The 23,067-nt window shown below is 42.5% G+C and overlaps 2 protein-coding genes across 2 annotated transcripts in view; one reads left to right on the forward strand and one right to left on the reverse strand.

The window, feature by feature from the left end:
- Positions 1-959: 959 nt before the first annotated feature.
- LOC134582745 (olfactory receptor 6N2-like) lies at positions 960-1,915 on the reverse strand. Its single transcript, XM_063439385.1, has one exon. It carries the CDS (start codon positions 1,899-1,901, stop codon positions 960-962), a length of 942 nt encoding a protein of 313 aa, XP_063295455.1. The 5' UTR covers positions 1,902-1,915.
- Positions 1,916-6,633: 4,718 nt separating this feature from the next.
- The window catches only part of LOC134582747 (uncharacterized), a 37,109-nt gene continuing 20,675 nt past the window's right edge, over positions 6,634-23,067 (forward strand). The window contains exons 1-2 of the mRNA XM_063439386.1: positions 6,634-6,666; positions 22,173-22,380. Of these exons, the coding sequence (XP_063295456.1) occupies positions 6,634-6,666; positions 22,173-22,380 (241 nt within the window). The remainder of the gene's footprint in view (positions 6,667-22,172; positions 22,381-23,067) is intronic.

A 23,067-nucleotide genomic window follows, 5' to 3' on the forward strand; every position in this document is an offset into this window, starting at 1 on the left:
ATATAGATTTGCCAGATTCCATTTTCAAGTAAGCTAATCTACGTTTGGGAAAGTTTCCCCAAACAAAGATTTGCGGGATTCCATGCACGATTGAACTAGTCTATGTTTGGGGGAATACCCCTGAATGTAGACCTGCTTACTAGGGCATGCTTGCAACCGTTTTTCTTCAAAATAAGACATCTAGCGAAAATAAGCCCTAGTGTGTTTGCGGGGGAAAAACTAATATAAGACCCGGTCTTATTTTGGGGGAAACACGGTAGTTTGCTATAGTGGTTATGCTGCCTAAATTTCCCTGGTGCCATCAGTCAGGTCTGTTTTCTGTTTCCTAGCAGTTTAGTACAACCCAAGCGTCTCCTAGGTCACAGTGGCCTGGCCCCTTGTTCAGAAAGTGTCATTTCCACATAACAGTATCAGTTTTGTTCCTATCTACATTGGATGAGTGTGCCTGATAATAAACTCTGCAAGTAAATGATGTCCAAAGACATGCAGACATTGCAAATGGAGAGATGTAACATCTGCAGTACCCATTCTCCCAAGTGAACAGCCAGACCATGGGTGCATGAGGAACCCTCAGTTTGTGTCACATTGCTTGACATAGAGTAAGAGGAGGGCGCCAGTGTTATGTTGGCTCTATAGCATAGTAGTTATGGTGCTTAAAGTGCCATTTTCGGTCTGCATGTGGTGAAAGAAATACAGTACAAAACTGTACCTAATAATGTGTTTGTTCCAGATACGGCTCCACAAATAACCTAAAATGTAAATATTCCTCTTGACTAAGATCAATGTGCAACCCATTTCAACAAATTGCTTGTAAGTATTCCAATACATAGATGGATTTACTATAGAATCATTCATCTCTAATACTTCAGACAGTTTAGTAAAATCACAAAACAGGCAAAACAAGTTGTCAATATCAAGGAAAGGAACTTTACCCAAATTTCAGTTATGAATTGTTAGAATTAATTATTGAGTAATTTTATTTTCTTCCCCAGCAGCACTCTTATCTCTTGGTTTCTTAGGCTATATATGATTGGATTACACATCGGTGTCAAAACTGAGTATATAACGGCCATAATCCGATCATAGTTAACAGAGTAAGTTTTGGTTAGCCTCACATACATAAAGGCCACACTCCCAAAGAAGAGTAGGACAACAGTAAGGTGAGCACCACAGGTAGAAAAGGCTTTTTTACGTCCCTCTGTTGTGCTTATTTTTAATACAGCTGAAATTATTTTTAGATAAGACAAAATGATGCAACAAAATGCAAAAAAGAGAAGGAATGAATTTATGGAGAAGTCCACATTGACATTCAAGGAAATGTCAGAACAGGCCAAGTTCATCAGCGGAGTAAAGTCACAGAAGATATGCTCTATCTTGTTAGAACCACAGAAGGAAAGCTTGGAAAGCAAGAGGACCTGAGTTAGTGGACCAAGAAAACCAATAACCCAACAGCATCCGGCTAGCTGGAAACAGCATGACGTGGTCATTATGGACGGATATCTCAATGGATCGCATATGGCCATATAACGGTCGTAGGCCATTGCTGTGAGAATATAGGTCTCAGTGATACCCAAACAATGTAAGAAATAGATTTGTAATAGACAACCAACGTATGAAATTATGTTCTCATTCAGCATATTTGTAAGCATTTTAGGGATTGTTACTGCCGTGTACCATATTTCCAGGAAGGAAAGAATAGCAACAAAAAGGTAAAGAGGAACATGAAGATGACGGTGAGTACATATAAGAGAGATAATTGTGAGGTTACCACATATTGTGAAGGCATAGATAATAATCAGCAGTGCAAACAGAAATCCTTGAGTTTTCTCCAGATCTGGAAAGCCAATGATGATAAATTGTGTCACAAGAGATTGATTTGTTCTGCCCATGTCGTTATTCATAAATAGGTCTGGAAAGTGGACAGATTTCACAGAATGTAGTAAATTGAATTGATTTGTCTCTCCTGGTGCTAGAACATAATAACAGTATTATAATGTGTGAATAATTAGTAAAATTTTAGACAAAGAGGAAAATGTCATACTTTTTTGCATAGATGTCTGGTAGAACAATTATTTCTTATCACCCCATGGCAGCATTATCCAATGAGTTAGCTTCCGCTCTTCAAAGCAAAAAGGACTTCTTATTAAATAGTATTTATAACAAGCTACGTCCACTTCACACTTGCCAGTCTGTAACCAGCTCCAACCACTTCTTATTAAATTTCAAGATAATTAGCTCCACCCACTTCCTTTCAGACAGTCTGTAGCTAACTCCTCACTTCCTGTCAGACAGTTGTAACTAGCTCTGCTCACTTCCTGTTAGACAGTCTGTAACTAGCTGTACTATCAGACAGTCTGTAACTAGCTCCACCCACTTCATATCAGACAGACTGTAACTAGCTCCACGACTTCCTGTCAGCCAGTTTGTAACTAGCTCCACCCACCTACACACACACCACCCTCACAAAAACACACACACCGCACCCTCACACACACAGCACCTTTACACACACACACAGCGCCCTCACACACAGCGCCCAACCACACACAGCGCCCACACACACAGAGCCCACACACACACACAGAGCCCACACACACACACAGAGCCCACACACACACACAGAGCCCACACACACAGCACCCTCACACACACACACACAGCAGTGTGTGTGTGTGTGTGTGTATGTATGTATATATATATATATACGCGGTGTGTGTGTTTGTGCTTTAGGGTGCACACCCTTATGCAATAGGCAGCGCACGCCCATGGACTTAATGAGTCTGTTGGTCTCACTCACTTCAACCATAGGACTAGTAAAATGAGCCCAGTGGAACATACACACAAATTTTTACACAAGTTTAAAAAGGTCTGCAAATCGTATCAAGAAATGTATCTCCTACCTTGTATAAAAGACAAGCTAACTTGATGGACCACAGAGGAACATCTCTCACTAGAATTCCCATTAGAGGAACCAAACTGGTAAACTATTACCACAGATGAGAGCCTTCAGGGACGGGGCGACATTACAGCAAGAGATGGAAACAAGGAACATGGAGAATTTTCATTAAAATCTCAGAGAACTGAGAGCAATCTACAAGGAACTGTTGGAATTTTGTCATTTATTTAACACATTTATGGTTACAAATACAAACAGACAACAGGGCAGTTGCCTCTTATATAAATCACCAGGGCGGAACCTGAAGCAAGACTTTTCTGAAAGAATTGTACCCGATAATGAATTTATTGCAGACCTATCTACTGGGTCTAAAAGCAATATACCTGCCAGGCTCAGCAGGACAGAGTCACCAAGGTGAATGGAAACTAAATACAGAAGTGTTTCAGGCAATGTCTCAGCAGTGGGACACACCCCAGATCTACTTGATGGCTTTAATCAAGAATACTCAAGTCCCCATACATTTGTCTATATCTATCAGCAAGACAAGATGCCTTACCTCTACTATGGGAATTCAATCTGGGGTATGCATTCCCTCCCCTATGGATGATTCACTGATTACTCTGGAAAATATGGAAGGAGGAAGGAAGATGATTGCCAAGGAGGCCCTGGTTTCCACTCTTAATCAGAATGAGCCTGGATACTTGGCCACTTCACCTGAGACCGGATTTACTGCTACAAGGGCTGGAAGTTTACCCGAACCCCAGCCTGCTGAAATTGGGGGTCTGGTGCTTGAATTGGAAAAACTCCTAGAACAGGTATTATCTGAAGCAGTAGTTAACACTCTTCTGAAATCCCAAAAGAAATCCACATCAGCTTGCTATAACAGAATCTGGCACACCTTTCGGACCTCATCTACATTATCTGCTTTATGCAACATCTCGTAGGCATTAGATCTCCTGATTGTGAGATTTTTCAAACCAGCCATTCGTATCAGGCCACCTATGGGGAACTATACTCATCTCCTCAATAATAGCCAGGAAAGAAAATACTGTAAATATGATAACATTCTCTGTATTTTTGTTCACAGACCATGGCAGCACAACAACTTTTTTTCTTTGTGCTGCCGTAGATATGGCCAGGAAAATGTATTTTTCCGGACACACTTGCTTGTCTGTTGTCACGTATTCATCTGCACATAAAAATGTGATTAATGGCATTTACTGTCCTGACAGGAAAAGTTGTACCAAACAGCAATCAATCCACAGGAGGGTTTGTGCTGAGCAGCAATCATGCAAATAGGAACCTTGGTAATTGCCTTTGGGGTCAAAGGCCGGTTACAACCAATCAGGCGGTTTTAGATACACAGGTTATAGATACAGCAATATCTGACATGGAAAGATCTAGCTTGAGTAAAAAAAAGTATTCTGTTGGGGAATCAATGAATCAATGGGAGTTATAGTCCCCAAAAACATAGGAACTATTATTGAAATTAACTATTTTATACTTTTGGATGAAACAACTGGAAAACTTCAAGAATAGAAAGGACTCTTTATATCATGGCTGGGAAGGATAATTGTAATTAGAGCATATATTATTCCGAAATGGATATATTTACAGAGAAAGATTAAAACTTCCTTTAAACTGGATTAGAGCATTTCAAATACATTTAAATAAATTTGTCTGGGCTGGTAAAAAAACCAAGAATAAATAACAAGATTCTTTCTTCTAACTGCATGAAAGGTGTGCTAAATATACCTAGCTTATACCTGCTCCTCTAGACACTTTAAAATATAATATCCCTCATTTAAATCTATCTAATTGGGTAAAGTTAAAAAACTTTAGAGCGCGTGATTTGTTAACTGAAAGTGGAATTAAAACTCCAACCCAATTTATTAATGAATATGCATTTAAGGATTCTGAATTTTTGAATTCACTAAAAATATGGCATTATTTAAGAACCCATATTTTAATTATATTAATTCTTAATGCAGAAGTAACTCAAAAAGCCTTAAGTAAATGATATAGTATACTAGAAAGTTTGGAAAAGAGGTCTAAATTATATTCATTTTTAGTGTGGCAAAAATAATTGGACACTCATTATAATCCAGAACAATGGATGAGTAGTATATGTGGAGTGAGCAGGTTAACTCACTGTCTAAACATGGTCGAATCGCATTACAAAATTATGTTGCGGTGGTATATGGTTCCAGTTAGATTAACAAAATTCAATACAGGGGTGAACCCTTTATGTTGGAGATGTAATCAAACTGAAGGAACTTTTAGTCATATATGGTGGAGTTGTAAAAAATAAATCAGGTTTGGATGGATTTATTTGGTATCCTCCCTACCGTTACTAATAACATTATCCCACCAACGATTGAAATAGCATTGTTCCATTTGGTGTGACGGACCACCTGGCATCCCACTGGGTGCCTCTGACAATTGCTGCTTCCTAGTCGCCTTGAGTACTATAAGCACCACACAGGACACCATAAGCACTGTAATCCCTTAGCTGCCGCAGCTTGGCTGGGGTCTCGCTGTCGTCCAGAGAGTAAAGCAGGTATAGCTGTGTAGCTCTTACATGAGTTAGTGATTATAGCCAGTATAGTAATCTGAAGCAGGTATAGCTGGTATAGCTGGTATAGCTGTTCCCTACAATCACAAGATAAGGCTCTATGTTGAGGGTGAAGTGAACTTGTTTTAATGGGACCACACTTGGCCTTTTATGACAATGCCCATGCAAGGGGTACTCCCACCTGGACCTGATGGAATAGTGTAGTGCAAAGTTAAAGACCAATGACAATGTTGTTTAAGTACAGTACACGCCCATACATAATCATACAATCCCTCCCCTCTGCCTGGGAGATAATTCAGTCAGAAGCTGTACTAACTCAATTATATCCATGCAGAAAAAACACCCATTTTTATAAAACCCCAACAGTACCTTTAAAACATATAAAACCCCCACAAACCCCCCAATATCCCCTAATAGCCCCGATCTGGGTGAACAATATATCCAAAAATCACCCAGATTGGTTCAGGGGTTCAGGAATTTCCTGTAAGTCAAAGTTTGACCGACCGCACGCATGGTTCCATGCCCAAAACAGTTCCAGAGAATCATGGCTTGCAGTCGGTCTAGTTCGGTAGTTTAAAAAAAACGAACAAACTACTGAACAGAGTCAATGGTCTTACCATGGAGCTTGTTCCCCTCATCCAGACGAACGATTCCACCGAACAGTGCCCTTCTAAATTGTGTATAACCGAACGCAGGTGGTGATGGAAATCCAGCGGTGTTCGGGAGTTTCTATATCCGATTTTAGTTCCATGAGATTCATGCCCAAACACCTCTGCCTGTTTTCGTGCAAACAAGATGGCCGCCACCTCATGGTCATTCATGCGAACAGCAGCCACCCATACAATCAATTAGAACACTACGGTTAGAATTGTTACCAAGTGTTAGTAGGGTTTAACAAGCTCCCGGATGGTCTCTGGTTCATGCGGCTGTTCGGTACCCGAACCACAGAATCCCGAAAGGCATGAACAGAGCCTTTTCAAAGTATATTAGCCCAGGTATACTGCAGGGGCAATAGTCCTGAGGCAGAAGGCTGGCAAGCAGACCCCTCCAAGAACATGTGTCAGGCATTTCTGCCACATTTGGATTTGGATATATCACCGAATAAAGATACAATAATGGTTCTGCAAGGCTTTCTGGCTTTAAAAATTATAATAGCCAGGAAATGGCGTCAACCCGATGCTATAAATTTGATAAGGTAATTAACCAAATCAGACACCAGGTCCTTATGGAAAAAGGGTACTACTCTGCACACCAACAATATGAAAAGTTTAAAATGATCTGGCAATCGTGGTTAGTAAAGTTAGTAAAATAGACAGCTTTGAGGATGATCTGTTTTCCCAGTGGCACACAAATATTTGTAATAATTGTATTGTTAGTACAAGTATGTCTTGTTTCTTTTTGTACCGATTTGATAATTCTTAATTATAATGATTACTCTTATGCCGATGATTATATGAATATTATTATAATATTTTTTCTTTGGTGATATGTAAAAAAAAAATAAAAATATGTTTGACAAAATCGGTCTGTACGTTTTATATATCAAAAAAATTAAATAAAAACTAAGTGTTGGAAAAAACAAAAACACTTTAGTTACAGTCATTAGCTTCCTGTTGCTACTTGTAAAATTCTACAGTTGGGATAAAAGATGCTACTCGCTAACAGCACTGTGACAAGTAACAGCGGGTCAGTAACAAGTAGCATTCCATGGTTATTTTCTGATCATTCACTATGTCTACATCATGTTGTGTAAGGTGCTAACCCACTATGCTGCCATAGTGACTTATTAGGAATAGAAAACTAATGTAAGTATGGAAAATAATTACAAAAATAATATTGTGCACAGTGTATGAAAAATATATACTTCTAATGCTACTTGATTTTTCACAGAGACCTTTAAGAAATAAAAGAAAATACATAGTGCTAAACCGCTAATGTTTATAAATATAACAACCCCAAATAAATAAAGGGATAAACTCACAAAGTAAGAGTGCCTGCAGTACCTCCCAAATAGAAATGAGCGGACACCGGGACTCGAACTTGACCCCGAACCCGAACCCCATTGAAGTCAATGGGGACCCGAACTTTTGGGCACTAACATGGCTCTAAAAAAGTCCTGGAAAGGGCTAGAGGGCTGCAAAAGGAAGTAAAATGGGGGTAAGAGTAGGACAAGTGCCCTGCAAACAAATGTAGATAGGGAAATAACTTAAAATAACATAAAATACATAAAAATTAAAAATAATAATCTTGAACTAGGAGGAGGAGGTGGATGTGGAGTAGGAGGTTAAGGAGGCGGTGACCGTGGCGGTGTAGGTGGAAGAGGCGGTTGAGGCGAAGGAGGTAGCCAAAACTGTTTTTTATTTTTGTTTTTTTGTTTTTTAATTGGGGAAGCTCCCAAAATATTGGGACATATAAAAAAAGAAAACAAAGAATAAGTGCACTTGAGTATACTAATAGTTGGGTGAGGCCGGTATTAAGGTACAGACAAGTCTGGTGGTATCCATGCCTGGTTCATTTTAATAAACGTGAGCTTGTCCACGTTGGCTGTGGCCAGGCGGCTGCGCTTGTCTGTGATAACACCCCCTGCCGTGCTAGACTCACGTTCAGACAATACACTGGCTGCAGGGCAGGCCAGCACCTCCAAGGCAAAAAGGGCAAGCTCAGGCCATGTGCCCAATTTGGAGACCCAGAAGTTGAATGGGGCAGACCCATCAGTCAGTATGTGTAGGGGTATGCACACGTACTGTTCAACCATGTTGCTGAAATGCTGCCTCCTGCTAAGATGTTCCATATCATAAATGGCAATAATAATAATAATAATATCAGCTGGTGGCACTGGTTGTTGTGGCGTGCTGACAAAGCTTTTCCACATCTCATCCATGCTAACCCTGCCTTCTGAGGTGCTGGCGGTGACCAAGCTGCGTTGGTGACTCCTCTTCTGCCTTCGCCTTGTGCTTCCACTGTGCCCTCGGTGTCAGTTGGGAATGCCCTCAGCAGCGCGTCTACCAGCGTGCGCTTGTAGTCGTGCATAATTCTGATCACGCTCCGGTGAGGGAATTAAGGACGGCACGTTGTCCTTGTAACGGGGATCCAGCAGCGTGGCCACCCAATAATCAGCACAAGTTAGAATGTGGGCAACTCGGCAGTCGTTGCGCAGGCACTGCAGCATGAAGTCGCTCATGTGTGCCAGGCTGCCCAGAGGCAAGGACAAGCTGTCCTCTGTGGGAGGTGTATTGTCTGTGTCCTCCGTATCCCCCAGCCATGCTCCAGTGATGCCCTCAAGCTTCGTTGGGTGCCACCCTGCTGCGAACACGGTTCCTCCTCCTCCTCCTTATCCTCCTCCTCCTCATCCTTCAGAACAGTGCCCTGGCTGGACAATTGTGTACCTGGCCTATGCTGGTGCAGGAACCCACCCTTTGAGCCACTTGTGAATGACTGGCCTGATAACCATGGAAATAACCCCTCTTCCTCCTCCTCTTCCTCCTGTGCTACATCCTCTTCCATCATCGCCTGAAGCGGTTTTTCAAGGAGACAAAGAAGCGGGATAGTAAGGCTGAGAACGGCATCATCGGCACAGGCCATGTTGGTGGAGTACTCGAAACAGCGCAACATGGCACACAGGTCTCGCATGGAGGCCTACTCATTGGTGGTGAAGTGGTGCTATTCCGCAGAGCGACTGACCCATGCATGCTGCAGCTGAAACTCCACTATCGCCTGCTGCTGCTCACACAGTCTCTCCAGCATGTGCAAGGTGGAGTTCCACCTTGTGGGCACGTCGCATATGAGGCGGTGAGCGGGAAGGCCAAAGTTACGCTGCAGCGCAGACAGGCGAGCAGCAGCAGGGTGAGAACACCGAGAGCGCACACAGACGGCCCACACTTTCTGCAGCAGCTCTGATATATCTGGCTAGTTTTTCAGGAATTTCTGCACCACCAAATTCAGAACATGCGCCAGGCAAGGGATGTGCGTCAAATCGGCTAGGCCCAGAGCTGCTACAAGATTTCGCCCATTATCGCACACCACCAGGCCGGGCTTTATGCTCAGTGGCAACAACCACTCATCGGTCTGTTGTTCCATGCCCGTCCACAGCTCCTCCGCGGTGTGGGTTTTTTACCCCAGACATATGAGTTTTAAAACAGCCTGCTGTCGTTTCACCCTGGCTGTGCTGAAGTTGGTGGTGAAGGTGTTACACTGACCGGATAAGTAGGTGGTAGAGGAGGAGGAAGCGGAGTAGAAGGAGGAGGCAACAGGAGGCAAAGAGAAATGCCCTGCAATCCTCGGTGGCGGAAGGACATGCGCCAAACTGCTATCCGCCTCAGGCCCAGCCGCCACTACATTTGCCCAGTGTGCAGTTAGGGAGATATAGCGTCCCTGCCCGTGCTTACTGGTCCACATATCAGTGGTTATGTGGACCTTGCCACAGATGGCGTTGCGCAGTGCACACCTGATTTTGTCCGCCAATTGGTTGTGCAGGGAAGGGATGGCTTGCCTGGAAAAGTAGTGGTGGCTGGGAACCACGTACTATGGGACAGCCACCGCCATCAGGTTTTTAAAACTGTCTGTCTCCATCAGACTGAATGACAGCATTTCAAAGACCAGGAATTTTGAAATGCTGGCATTCAGGGCCAGGGATCGCGGGTGGGTAGGGGGGTACTTCCTCTTTCTCTCCAGTGTTTGGGAGATGGACAGCTGAACGCTTCCATGGGACAGTGTGGAGATGCTTGGGGACAGTGGCAGACATGGTGGCGTTGCTGCCACATACTCTGTTTGCTGGGTGGCAGGTGCCACAGTCACTCCAGAGATGGAGGAAGAGGTTGAGACAGCAGCAGAAGAGGAAGCAGGAGGAGCCTGAGACCTTTCTTGTTTTTTGAGGTGCTAACTCCACTGCAACTCCTTGGAGCTGGCTTTGGTGTGCTCGGTCCCTGGGTGCGGTGGGCAGTAGCAGGCGTACTGACTAGGGGACGGCCGCTCCGCTTTCGCACCCTGCTCCCTCTTATGCTGTGCTGGTGCCTCTGGTCGACCACTGCCTCTTCTTCCAAACTGGACACGTCACTCTCATGACCTTGATTCCATGTGCGGTCTAGAACTTCATCATCCTCCACATCATCTTCCACCCACTCCTCAACCCTGCCCTCCTTGCCAGTCTGCACACTGCAGAAAGCCACAGCAGTTGGCACCTGTATTTTATTATCATCAGAGACGTGCTGCGGTGGTCCTCGCATATCCACATCCTGACACATAAGTGGTTGTGCATCAGTGCACTCAATCTCTTCCACTTCTGGGGCAGGGCTAGGTGGATGGCCCACGGAAACCCCTCCAGCAGAGTCATCAAAAAACATAAGAAACTGCTGCATGACTTGTGGTTTAGACTGCTTGGCTGATTTGCAAGGGGCTGAGGTGAAAGACAGATGGCCATGGGCTGCAGGTGCCAACTCTGAGCTTTCAGCAGGGGACCGCGTGGGAGACAATGTGAAGGAACTGGAGGCACTGTCAGCCATCCAATCTACTATCGCCTGTACTTGTTCTGGCCTCACCATTCAAAGAGCGGCATTCAGGCCTACCAAATAACGCTGAAGGTTCTGTCGCCTACTCGCACCTGAGGAAGGTATTTCACTTGTGCGTGTAGCTGGCACAGATCGACCACGTCCTCTCCCTGCAACAGGAGCTCCACCAACACCAGCAGACCAACAACCAGGGCCACATCCCTTATTTGACGCTCTCCTCATTCTTTGCGTTCACCCACCAAACTAACAGATGGTTTGTGTCAGATGACAATGTAACCGTCAATAGTCAACAATTAAGTTCACAAGTAAGGCAGTGCCGGTGTCCTAAAGAGAAAAAAATTCTAGAGGTCACACAACAGTGTGACAGGCGTAATTAATACAGTTACTTCACTGTCTCAAAAAATGTGAATTTGTCAACCTACAATTTAACAGTTTTTATTTAACGGTTTTATTGGACTGCAAAAAATTTACCGCAGGCCGCAAATGTACTATTTAGCACCAAAAAAATGTGAATTTTTCAAAGTGCGATGTAACCACAGTATTTGACTGTTCTATTTGACTCTCAGATATGAAGTGCATGCCCCAAATTTACTTTTTAGCACCTAAAGAATTTGAATGTTTAAAACTGCTATGTAACCACAGTATTTGACGGTTCTATTTGACTCTCAGATATGAAGTGCACGCCCCCAAATTTACTTTTTAGCACCCAAAAAATGTGAATTTTTCAAAGTGCGATGTAACCACAGTATTTGACGGTTCTATTTGACTCTCAGATATGAAGTGCACGCCCCAAATTTACTTTTTAGCACCCAAAAAATTTGAATTTTTCAAAGTGCGATGTAACCACAGTATTTGACGGTTCTATTTGACTCTCAGATATGAAGTGCACGCCCCAAATTTACTTTTTAGCACCTAAAGAATTTGAATGTTTAAAAATGTGCTGTAACCACAGTATTTGACGGTTCTATTTGACTCTCAGATATGGAGTGCAGATCCCATATTTCTCTGTGGCACTGGGCTCAGGGCAGGGTACAAAAATGTAGTATAGCACCCACAAAAATAATTGCTGTAGTTTGCACATTCAACACCAGAATTCTTTCCTAATCTGTCCCTCACTGCTGCAGCATCCTCTCCCTACACTAATAGAGCTCTTGTGAATCCAACTTATATAGAGGCTGGGTCTCATGCTGCACTTCCAATCACAGCCATGCCATTAGTAGGCATGTCTGTGATGGCTTCTAAGTGCACACGAGTCAAAAGCTTGTTGATTGGCTGCCCTGCAGCTTTTTAAAACGCGCCATTAAATCGCCAAACACTGAACTCGAACCCAAACTGTTACTGAAATGTCCGGGTTTGGGTTCGGGTTCAAAAAATCGTAATGCTCGGTACGAACCCGAACTTTACAGTTCGGGTTCGCTCATCTCTACTCCAAAACCATCTGGCTCTGGGAGGTTCAGCGCCTGGAGATTGTTGGATCCTGTAAGGATATCTAAGACAGATAGTGCCACCAGTTACAACTTCAAACCTTTATTTTCCACGTTTTTATAAACAGGATTTAAGCCAGCTGATTACAATATACAAGTAAAATCTCACTGAAATACTTGCATCTGTAATTTCATTTGGCGTCTGTCTCCTTTCCAACTCCCACAATCACATGGTGTTTTTGAAAGGTCTCTGTGGAGTTATAATTATATATGTTTAATATACTGTGCACCATATTATTTATCTTTATTGTTGTTGCTGTGGTTTAATTAATGGTCGCACAAAGATGGTGACTGCACTTTGGTGTTTTTTGTATTGTGCTTATCATTAGCACTTACATGAAATTTACGCATATGAGATATATAATTAAAAGAATCTGGATTGCAATTGCATATTTTATATTAAGAGCACCAGTTAACACTGTATTGCAAAGTATACTTTGGTTTGTTTGTAAAGCACATTTACTTAATAAATAAATAAATAAATAAAAATAATTTGCACAGATTTACAGCACTTCCAATATTAAATCCAATTGATTACACTCTATTAGAGTTGATACATTATTGGGACATTTCAGATTAATATCTTTATTTTTATTTAAATATATAAATAATATTATTAGCTGAATTATATTATGTATGTCATATATTATTTTAAAGTGCGTAACGAGTATTATTTTATGTACCTATGGCTGAGATTAGTTCTAATTGTAAAAATGACTTTCCCCACATCCAGATCCAATTCTGGCCAGATGAGGGTAGCACAAGAGTTCTCTTAGTTTATGAAACCTCACATGGAATTCTCCCGAAATATCTAAAAAAAAAAACAACCTCTGGGATAGATTACAAATAATGCCCATTAAGGCGAGGGAGAGCAGAGAACTTCCATGCAGTTACCCTACAAACAGTGCAAGAACTAACTATATGATAGATATTTATTTACTAGCGTTTACTACTAGTGTGTTCTTTCAATGTTGCTTAAATAGTCCATCATTTGGCTTACAAGTTTTCTGTATAACTAAAAGCTTAGAATATAAAAATATTTATAGAATATTTTAAAAATCCTCATTAAATTCAGTTATCTGATAGAATGCGATCAATCTATTTAGAGAGCAAAGTAGGTACTCATCGTTTCTCTATTAGATTTCATTTAGATATTGTCACATCTGTAGAACTATTTTGGGGTTTTCTGGGGAGGAATAAAGTAGGTCCCAGTGGTTTTTTTATGCTAGTCATTTGCTTTAAACCCTATGTTTATTATTGTTAGTATAATAAAACAGGGATATTGTATTGGCAACAGCAGCTTCCAACACTAACTTCCACATTTACAGTATTTACGGTTCACCAAGCAGTTTATGAAGATGATTTGTTACAAATGTTTTCCGAATCCTTTCTAATGCCCATGACAAGAATGATTGGTATTCTTTGCATACTTATTGTTAGTGACAAAATCTATACTTCTGCTTGGGTGTGAATACTTTAGAATATATCTGATAATAATATGTGGCGAGTGATAGTTTTAATCTCTAACAATAATAATATCTCCTAATATTTCTGTAAACTATGAAGAAATGAAAAAACAAATATGAGGAAGGCTGAACTTGATGGACGCAAGTCTCTTTTCAGCTATCTAACTATGTAACTATATGAAGAAATATTAACATTTTGTAACTGTACTCCATTTTATCAGTGAACAGCAAAGTATAAACAAAATTACTGTGTAATCCTCCATGTATGTGTTAGATTTGTATCCAATGTGTTAGGATGCAATGTACAATACAAAGGTACACATTTAGATATATAATATTATTATTTTTAATTTATCTCAAGCTTACCCATGGCTCTTTGCTTTTTAAAGCTCTTTAAATTTGCAATGAAGTTTTACATAGAAGAGTCAGCCGAAACGTACTCCATACTCGTATATAATAATTCATGGAAACAGGGAATTTATAGCGAGTTGCCGTCATTTTGGCTTCCTTATTGTGTGATTTTAATTAGAATTTTCATTTTTCCAAATCGATTTATAAATGTTTGTAGCTCTGTCTACTGGGCACTTAAACAGGAAGGAAAAATTCTTTAAGTGTCAACTCACATCACATTTCTAATGAATTTAAATATTTGGCACCTTGACGTAAAATATAAAATATTTTGCATTTGAATATCATATCAAAAATTCATGGAAGTGAAATTTGATGGATTTGTTTGAATAAATTCACAGTGCATTTAGTACTTAGCTTTTCACCTCTATATATACCTGGTAGATATAACTGTCATATTTCACTAGGGTAATAAAATGAGAACCAAGCGTTAATGAAGATTTATAAGAGTCCAATAATTAGACAACACATCGAGAGCATCTTAGCAGCTCCCATCGGGGGCATATTAACTGGGGACTATATCATAGTTACATAGTTAATGTATTAATAAAATCTGCAGGAAAGTTAACACTCTGCTTCCCAGCACAGATACATCTTCAATTATTTATCCTCAAGGGTTAATGAAAGGCTTTTATCTTTTTCACAGAGCTTAATGACAGGTTGAGCTGGGATTAAATAAATATGTATTTATGAAATGTCCAACATCCTTTTCTACATAATTTTTCTCTTATAGGATTTTTTTTCTCTTAAAAAAATAATAGCTATACCCCAAATGCATACATGCATATTTTATTCACTTATTTTTTCTTTGCACGTATATGAAAAAAGAGCTTTAAAAAGCTGCAGTACTCTGTCTGCAGCCTTTACAAGCCCTCCCTTTTTTCCCCAGGCCAGACTTTCAGCCGGGGAATACACCAATCAGCCGTCAGTGCGTGCATGCACTTGCACAGGATTGCAGAGCCAAATGCCACCCTGGCCAATCAGCATCTCCTCATAGAGATGCATTTAATCAATGTATCTCTACGAGGAAAGTTCAGTGTCTGCATGCAGAGGGTGGAAACACTCAATATCAGTCACACTGTGCAGCACTACCCCAGGAAGAACCTCATGCAGCCATCTGATGGAGGTATAACTAGGTTGTAATGTAAACACTTCCTTTTCTCTGAAACAAACAGTGTTTACTGCAAAAAGCCTGAAGGGATTAATTATAGAAACCTGAACAAATACAATAAGCTGTATACAGTACATTAAGCTGTATACCATTCATTAAGCTGTATACCGTACATTAAGCTGTATATTATACATTAAGCTGTATACCGTACATTAAGCTGTATACAGTACATTAAGCTGTATACCATTCATTAAGCTGTATACCGTACATTAAGCTGTATACCATTCATTAAGCTGTATACCGTACATTAAGCTGTATATTATACATTAAGCTGTATACCGTACATTAAGCTGTATACAGTACATTAAGCTGTATACCATTCATTAAGCTGTATACCGTACATTAAGCTGTATACCATTCATTAAGCTGTATACCGTACATTAAGCTGTATATTATACATTAAGCTGTATACCGTACATTAAGCTGTATACTGTACATTAAGCTGTATACCATTCATTAAGCTGTATACCGTACATTAAGCTGTATATTATACATTAAGCTATATACCGTACATTAAGCTGTATACCATTCATTAAGCTGTATACCGTACATTAAGCTGTATACCATTCATTAAGCTGTATACCGTACATTAAGCTGTATATTATACATTAAGCTGTATACCGTACATTAAGCTGTATACCATACATTAAGCTGTATATTATACATTAAGCTGTATGCCGTACATTAAGCTGTATACTATACATTAAGCTGTATATTGTACATTAAACTGTATATTGTACATTAAGTTGTATACGTACATTAAACTGTATACCGTACATTAAGCTGTATATCGTACAATAAGCTGTATACCATATATTAAGCTGTATACTGTACATTAAGTTGTATACGTACATTAAGCTGTATACCGTACAATAGGCTGTATAATGTACATTAAGCTGTATACCGTACAATTAGCTGTATACTATACATTAAGCTTTATATTATACATTAAGCTGTATACCGTACATTAAGCTGTATACCGTACATTAAGCTGTATACCATTCATTAAGCTGTATACCGTACATTAAGCTGTATATTATACATTAAGCTGTATACCGTACATTAAGCTGTATACTGTACATTAAGCTGTATACCATTCATTAAGCTGTATACCGTACATTAAGCTGTATATTATACATTAAGCTATATACCGTACATTAAGCTGTATACCATTCATTAAGCTGTATACCGTACATTAAGCTGTATACCATTCATTAAGCTGTATACCGTACATTAAGCTGTATATTATACATTAAGCTGTATACCGTACATTAAGCTGTATACCATACATTAAGCTGTATATTATACATTAAGCTGTATGCCGTACATTAAGCTGTATACTATACATTAAGCTGTATATTGTACATTAAACTGTATATTGTACATTAAGTTGTATACGTACATTAAACTGTATACCGTACATTAAGCTGTATATCGTACAATAAGCTGTATACCATATATTAAGCTGTATACTGTACATTAAGTTGTATACGTACATTAAGCTGTATACCGTACAATAGGCTGTATAATGTACATTAAGCTGTATACCGTACAATTAGCTGTATACTATACATTAAGCTTTATATTATACATTAAGCTGTATACCGTACATTAAGCTGTATACCGTACATTAAGCTGTATACCGTTCATTAAGCTGTATACCGTACATTAAGCTGTATATTATACATTAAGCTGTATACCGTACATTAAGCTGTATACTATTCATTAAGCTGTATACCGTACATTAAGCTGTATACCATTCATTAAGCTGTATACCGTACATTAAGCTGTATATTATACATTAAGCTGTATACCGTACATTAAGCTGTATACCATACATTAAGCTGTATATTATACATTAAGCTGTATACCATATATTCAGCTGTATACTGTACATTAAGCTGTATACCGTACAATAGGCTGTATAATGTACATTAAGCTGTATACCGTACATTTAGCTGTATACTATACATTAAGCTGTATATCGTACAATAAGCTGTATACCATATATTAAGCTGTATACTGTACATTAAGTTGTATACGTACATTAAGCTGTATACTGTACAATAGGCTGTATAATGTACATTAAGCTGTTTATTATACAGTGCCTTGCAAAAGTATTCACCCTGCTTGACGTTTTACCTATTTTGTTACATTACAGCCTTAAAGCGGCACTGTCATGCCGAATCCCGTTTTTCTTTTAACCCCCCTCCCGCCACCACTACATCCAATTGACCCCCTAGTCACCCCCAAATACCCCTAAGCCCCCCAGATTACCTCTTTTTAATCTTTATTTTCTGCCCCGATCTATATTCAGGGCGCCGCCATCTTTGTGTGGGTAGGTGAAGTCCCTGTGGGACACGTCATCTGCCCACACTAGACAGACTGTGAGATTCCCGCACATGCCCAGTGAAACACCTGGACATGCGAACGGAAATTTAATCTATTCACTCATTCATCAGACAGACGAATGAATGAATAGAAAAAATCAGACGAACAAACTAACACCGAATATCAGTGTTCGTTTGCTCGTTCGGTTTATTACAAGGAGGGAGCTACCAGCATGCAGCTCCCTCCTTGTAATATGTACAGATATAAGCAGCAGGGAGCAGTGCTCCCCGCCACTTCATAAGCCCCCGATGTCCCCCCCTCACTCTATGGAGGTCAATATGACCCCCATAATAGCACAAGGGAGATTAAAATCTCCCGAATGCCCCTACTCGCTATACTGCGAGTAGGGGCATGTCTACTAAACAGTGAGCAGCAATAAGGGGGGGACATGAAGATAATGAGGGGGGGACCTACTGTCCTCCCCCCAGGCCCCCACCCCTGAGCGGCGGGTGGGGGCCATGAAGATAATGAGGGGGGGGACCCACTGTCCCCCCCAGGCCCCACCCATGAGCGGCGGGTGGGGGCCATGAAGATAATGAGGGGGGGGACCTACTGTCCTCCCCCCCAGGCCCCCACCCCTGGGCGGCAGGTGGGGACCATAAAGATAATGAGGGGGGGACCTACTGTCCTCCCCCTCTGGCCCCCACCCCTGAGTGGTGGGGGCCCTAAATAAAGAGGGGGTGGGGGGGACCCCAATGAGGGGTGGGGGCCCTAGATAAGAATGGCCCCTACAGGCCCCCCCGGCCCCCACCCCTGAGCGGTGGGTGGGGGCCCTAAAAAACAATAAGGAGGGGACCTACTGTCCTCCCCCCCTGGCCCCCACCCCTGAGTGGTGGGTGGGGGCCCTAAATAAAGAGAGGGGGGACCTACTGTTCCCCCCCCGGCCCTCACCCCTGAGCGGCGGGTGGGGGCCCTAAATTAAAATCCCCCCCCAAGCCCCTAGTCCCCCCCCACCCAAATCAAACTATCCTCTACCTACCCCCCTCACCCTAAAAATAGTGAGGGGGAATAAAATAACTAACCTGTAAAAAAAAAATTAAACTTACCATTTGACGTCTTTCTTTTTCTAAAATCTTCATTTTTTCAGCCCCAAAAAAGGCCAAATAAAAAGCCATCATACATGTCAAACTTAAAATAAAATAAAAAACCTGAGCGCAAAAAAAAACCTGACGAAAAAGAAAAAACCCGAGCGCAAAAAAATAATCCATCTTCACCCATGGAGGGCTCCGCGCAGACTGAGCTACGCAGGGCAGGGGAAGGCTCATAAAGCCTTGCCCCGCCCTGCAATTAGGCTAAGAACACTCTGATTGGTGGGTTTAAGCCAATCAGAGTGCTCTTTATCATTTTACACAGCGTGGGAAAGTTCTTTGGAATTTTCCCACGCTGTGTAAAATGAAACAGAGCACTGTGATTGGATTGCTTGAAAACAGGTTAGTTATTTTATTCCCCCTCACTATTTTTAGGGTGAGGGGGGTAGGTAGGGGATAGTTTGATTTGGGTAGGGGGAGGGGTGACTAGGGGCTTGGGACCCCTAGTCACCTTGATTTGGGGGGGGGATTTTCATTTAGGGCCCCCACCCGCCACTCAGGGATGGGGGCCGGGGGGGGACAGTAGGTCCCCCCTTATTGTTTTTTCAGGGCCCCCACCCACCGCTCAGGGGTGGGGGCTGGGGGGGAGGACGGTGGGTCCCCCCCCACCATTCTTATCTAGGGCCCCCATCCACCGCTCAGGGGTGGGGGCCAGGGGGGAGGACAGTAGGTCCCCCCCTATCTTTATTTAGGGCCCCCACCCACTGCTCAGGGGTGGGGGCCAGGGGGAGAGGACAGTAGGTCGTCCCCTTATTGTTATTTAGGGTGCCCCCACCAGCCACGAAAGGGGGGGGAGGTTATTCGTTTTTTTGGGGGGGGGGGTTTACAGGGAGCAGCCACAGGCTGCTCACTGCTTACTAGACATGCCCCTACTCGCGGTATAGCGAGAAGGGGCATATTATATACTAATACTAAGTAATCTTTACTTAGTGTTAGTAAATTTGGCTGAAAGACTAATTTAGGTCTTTCAGCCTTTTAGTAGATAGCTCCCTAATACCGTGGGAATTAGGGAGTTATCTACTAAGCGGCTGCAAGATGCAGCCGCGGCAATGAATAGGATCGGAGTTTCATTCATTTGAATGAAATTGCGATCCGAACAAAGTGCCGAATTGCGTTCTAAAAGAAACGAACATACTGTTCTCATTCAGTTAGAACGCAATTCGGCAGTTTCGTCTAAAATGACAGGAAGCATCGTGGGAACACTGAGGAAAGGTGAGAATTATGGGAAAATTTGTCTGACCAGCGGAAATGAAGCACACTTTGCTCCTCCGCTGGTCAGAGCTGGTCAAGCGGAGGAATCCTCCATAAGGCAAAGAGTCCCTACTTTGTCTTATGATTTTAAATAAAACTAAAGAAGACAGGAAGAAAAGAATAACAGATCCTGAGAGAGGGGGAGAAGAGGAAGAGATTGAGGAAAGGTAAGTTCGGCATGACAGTGCCGCTTTAAGTTCAATGTTTTATTAATCTGAATTTTATGTAATGGATCAGAACACAATAGTCTAAGTTATATTCATGATTATTCTTGTTCTTGGGTAGAACATTGGCTTAAGGATAAAGTACAACGAGTTGTCATTAATGGTAAATTTTCAAGCTGGACAAAAGTGGTAAGTGGTGTCCCTCAGGGTTCTGTTTTGGGACCGCTTCTATTTAGCATATTTATAAATGATCTTGAAATGGTCATTGAAAGCCATATATCAGTGTTTGCAGATGACACAAAACTTTGTAAAGTAATAAAATGTGAGAAGGATATTGCCTTGCTGCAGAGGGATTTGGATAGATTGGGGGACTGGACACTCAAATGGCAGATTAAATTTAACGTAGAGAAATGCAAAGTTATGCACTTTGGGGTTAAGAATGTACAAGCAATTTACACCAAGGAGAGTGAGTAAGCGCTAAGTAACAAAAAGGCAGCAACCTAATAAGGGAATCCCTCAAATACCCTTAAAAGATGAGACAAAAGAAAAAACAAAAAAGGCTGCGCCAGGGGAAATCAATATATAAACGACAATTAGTCCAAGTAAAAAGAGAAAGTCTTATCTAGAATATGCTCCTATGGAGAATGGGAAGTCTGTAGATCCACGGTCAGGGGAAAGTTCCTCGTTGGTCTCCTTCTTAGGAATTCACTCGTATGTGGAAAAAAACAGATACAAAACAGGATAGTGCAATACGTCTGATAGTGAGGTAGATAGGAAATTAAAAGCTGGTATAAAACTCACATTTATAAGAGCTATAACTCGCTCTAGTGTTGAAGGCGTACAGCGGTACAATCCCCGCTTATGGGATATAGGGAAAATTTCCTCCGTCAGTGATATGTTCCACGCTCAAAGATAAAAGAGAAACAACCAATAGTGCTCACTGGGTAAAATAGTGATAAAAAATATTTTTGTATAAAATGGTACTCACAAGGGAGGAGCAGACCGACTGCTCCTTGAAGATAGCGCTGGTGGTATGATCCCCACCTCGGATTACTTGGAGTCCAGGAAAATAAAAATGCCAGATAACAAATTAATATACAGTGTAAAAAAGATAAATGGCACTAAATAAAAAGTGTCCAAAAAATCTTTAATATTAAAATACACAGTAAAATTCCATAAACGCGTTTCGCCAATGTGGCTTTATCAATATGGAATCCATATTGATAAAGCCACATTGGCGAAACGCGTTTATGGAATTTATGGAATTTATGGAATTTTACTGTGTATTTTAATATTAAAGATTTTGCGCAAGGCAGTACAGGGACAGTAGTTAAGGGGCGAGGGCCTGTAGCCGGGGGGTAGATGGGCTAAGGGGGTCCTTGGGCCAGGTCGGGGTAGGGGTTGGGTTGCCGTTAGGTGTGGGCAGGAGGTCTAGGTGCGCAGGGTGGTCTGGGCTGGCTAGGGGTGATGGGTCTGCAGCGGGGTCAGGGGCCAGTCTGGAGGCACCGAGGAGGGGGTTTCTTCTAGCCGGGGGGTCCGCCGGGGTGGGGGGTGGGGATCTTCCCGCGCTGGTGAGCAGTTAGGTAGGCGTAGTCCTGGGGGGGGCTCAGGGTTGGGGTCTAGTGGTAGTAGGAGGGGATAAGGTCTTGACCCCCAGGCTTGGATGGTGCCTCTGGTAGGAACGGGAGGAATCGTAGTCCCAGAGGCAGGGCCGATCGGGCGGAAAGGAGAGGGAGCGCGACGGGAGGCTTTGGTGTCCAGCGGACGCTCCTAGGGTCGGGACGGGGGGGCTGCTCGGGATCAGTATGCTCTGCGCAGGACTTCTTCTCCTCGTTACAGATCTCGGAGCCGCTCCGCCTCTGCTGTGGCCAGGCACCGGATTGGCTCCCCGGTTGGAGGGTCGTTGACAGATGCCGCTCATCCTGGTCGTGGGACGGTGCACAACGCAGCCCCGGGAGCTTCAGGAACGAGGGGCTTGGCCGGTGAGTCCCGTGCTTCTCTGCAATCCAGTACGCTGGTTCACACACTTCAAGCGCTTCTCATCTCACTGGGAGCGAGGGGTGACACAAGGGGCGGTGTGGGTCAGGTGTGGGCTCAGGGGGCTGGGGTAGCGGGCCCTAGTGAGATTCCTTCCGCGGAGCAGAGTTCGGGTGGGGACACTGCAATGACGGTTACCAGGGCGGATGCGACGAGTGAGCAGGCAGAGTTGGCTGAGGGGGTGGTTCCTGATGCGGCCAGACAACATGCATATGTGTCGTTTGCGGGTCCGCTGAGGATTCACCTCAAACAGGAGGTGAAGGATAAAATCTGGAAGGGCGAATTCTGCGAGATCTTTTCTCTTCTCCCTTTGGAGGATTTTATCGACCTCAAGGAGGACAATAAAAAAGACAAGAAGAAGGAGGAGGAGAAGAAAAAGAAGCGGTAGCGTAAGTCTTTCGGTAACTGCTGAGGGCGTTTTGCATGTTGGCTAGTGTTCTGGGCGAGAAATCGCCGGGCTTGTGCTCCTCCCTGTTTTGTTATTTGGACGGTATTTGGGAGGCGTACCGTACCTATGGCGGACTGGCATGGTGGCGGTACGACGAGCAGTTCAGGCAGCGTTTGGCGGCTAATCCGGGTATGAGGTGGGATCAAATGGACCTGCCTCTCTGGATGAAGCTGATGATGGCGCA

The sequence above is a fragment of the Pelobates fuscus genome, chromosome 13 (assembly GCF_036172605.1).
Source record: "Pelobates fuscus isolate aPelFus1 chromosome 13, aPelFus1.pri, whole genome shotgun sequence".
In the NCBI taxonomy this organism is placed as follows: Eukaryota; Metazoa; Chordata; class Amphibia; order Anura; family Pelobatidae; genus Pelobates; species Pelobates fuscus.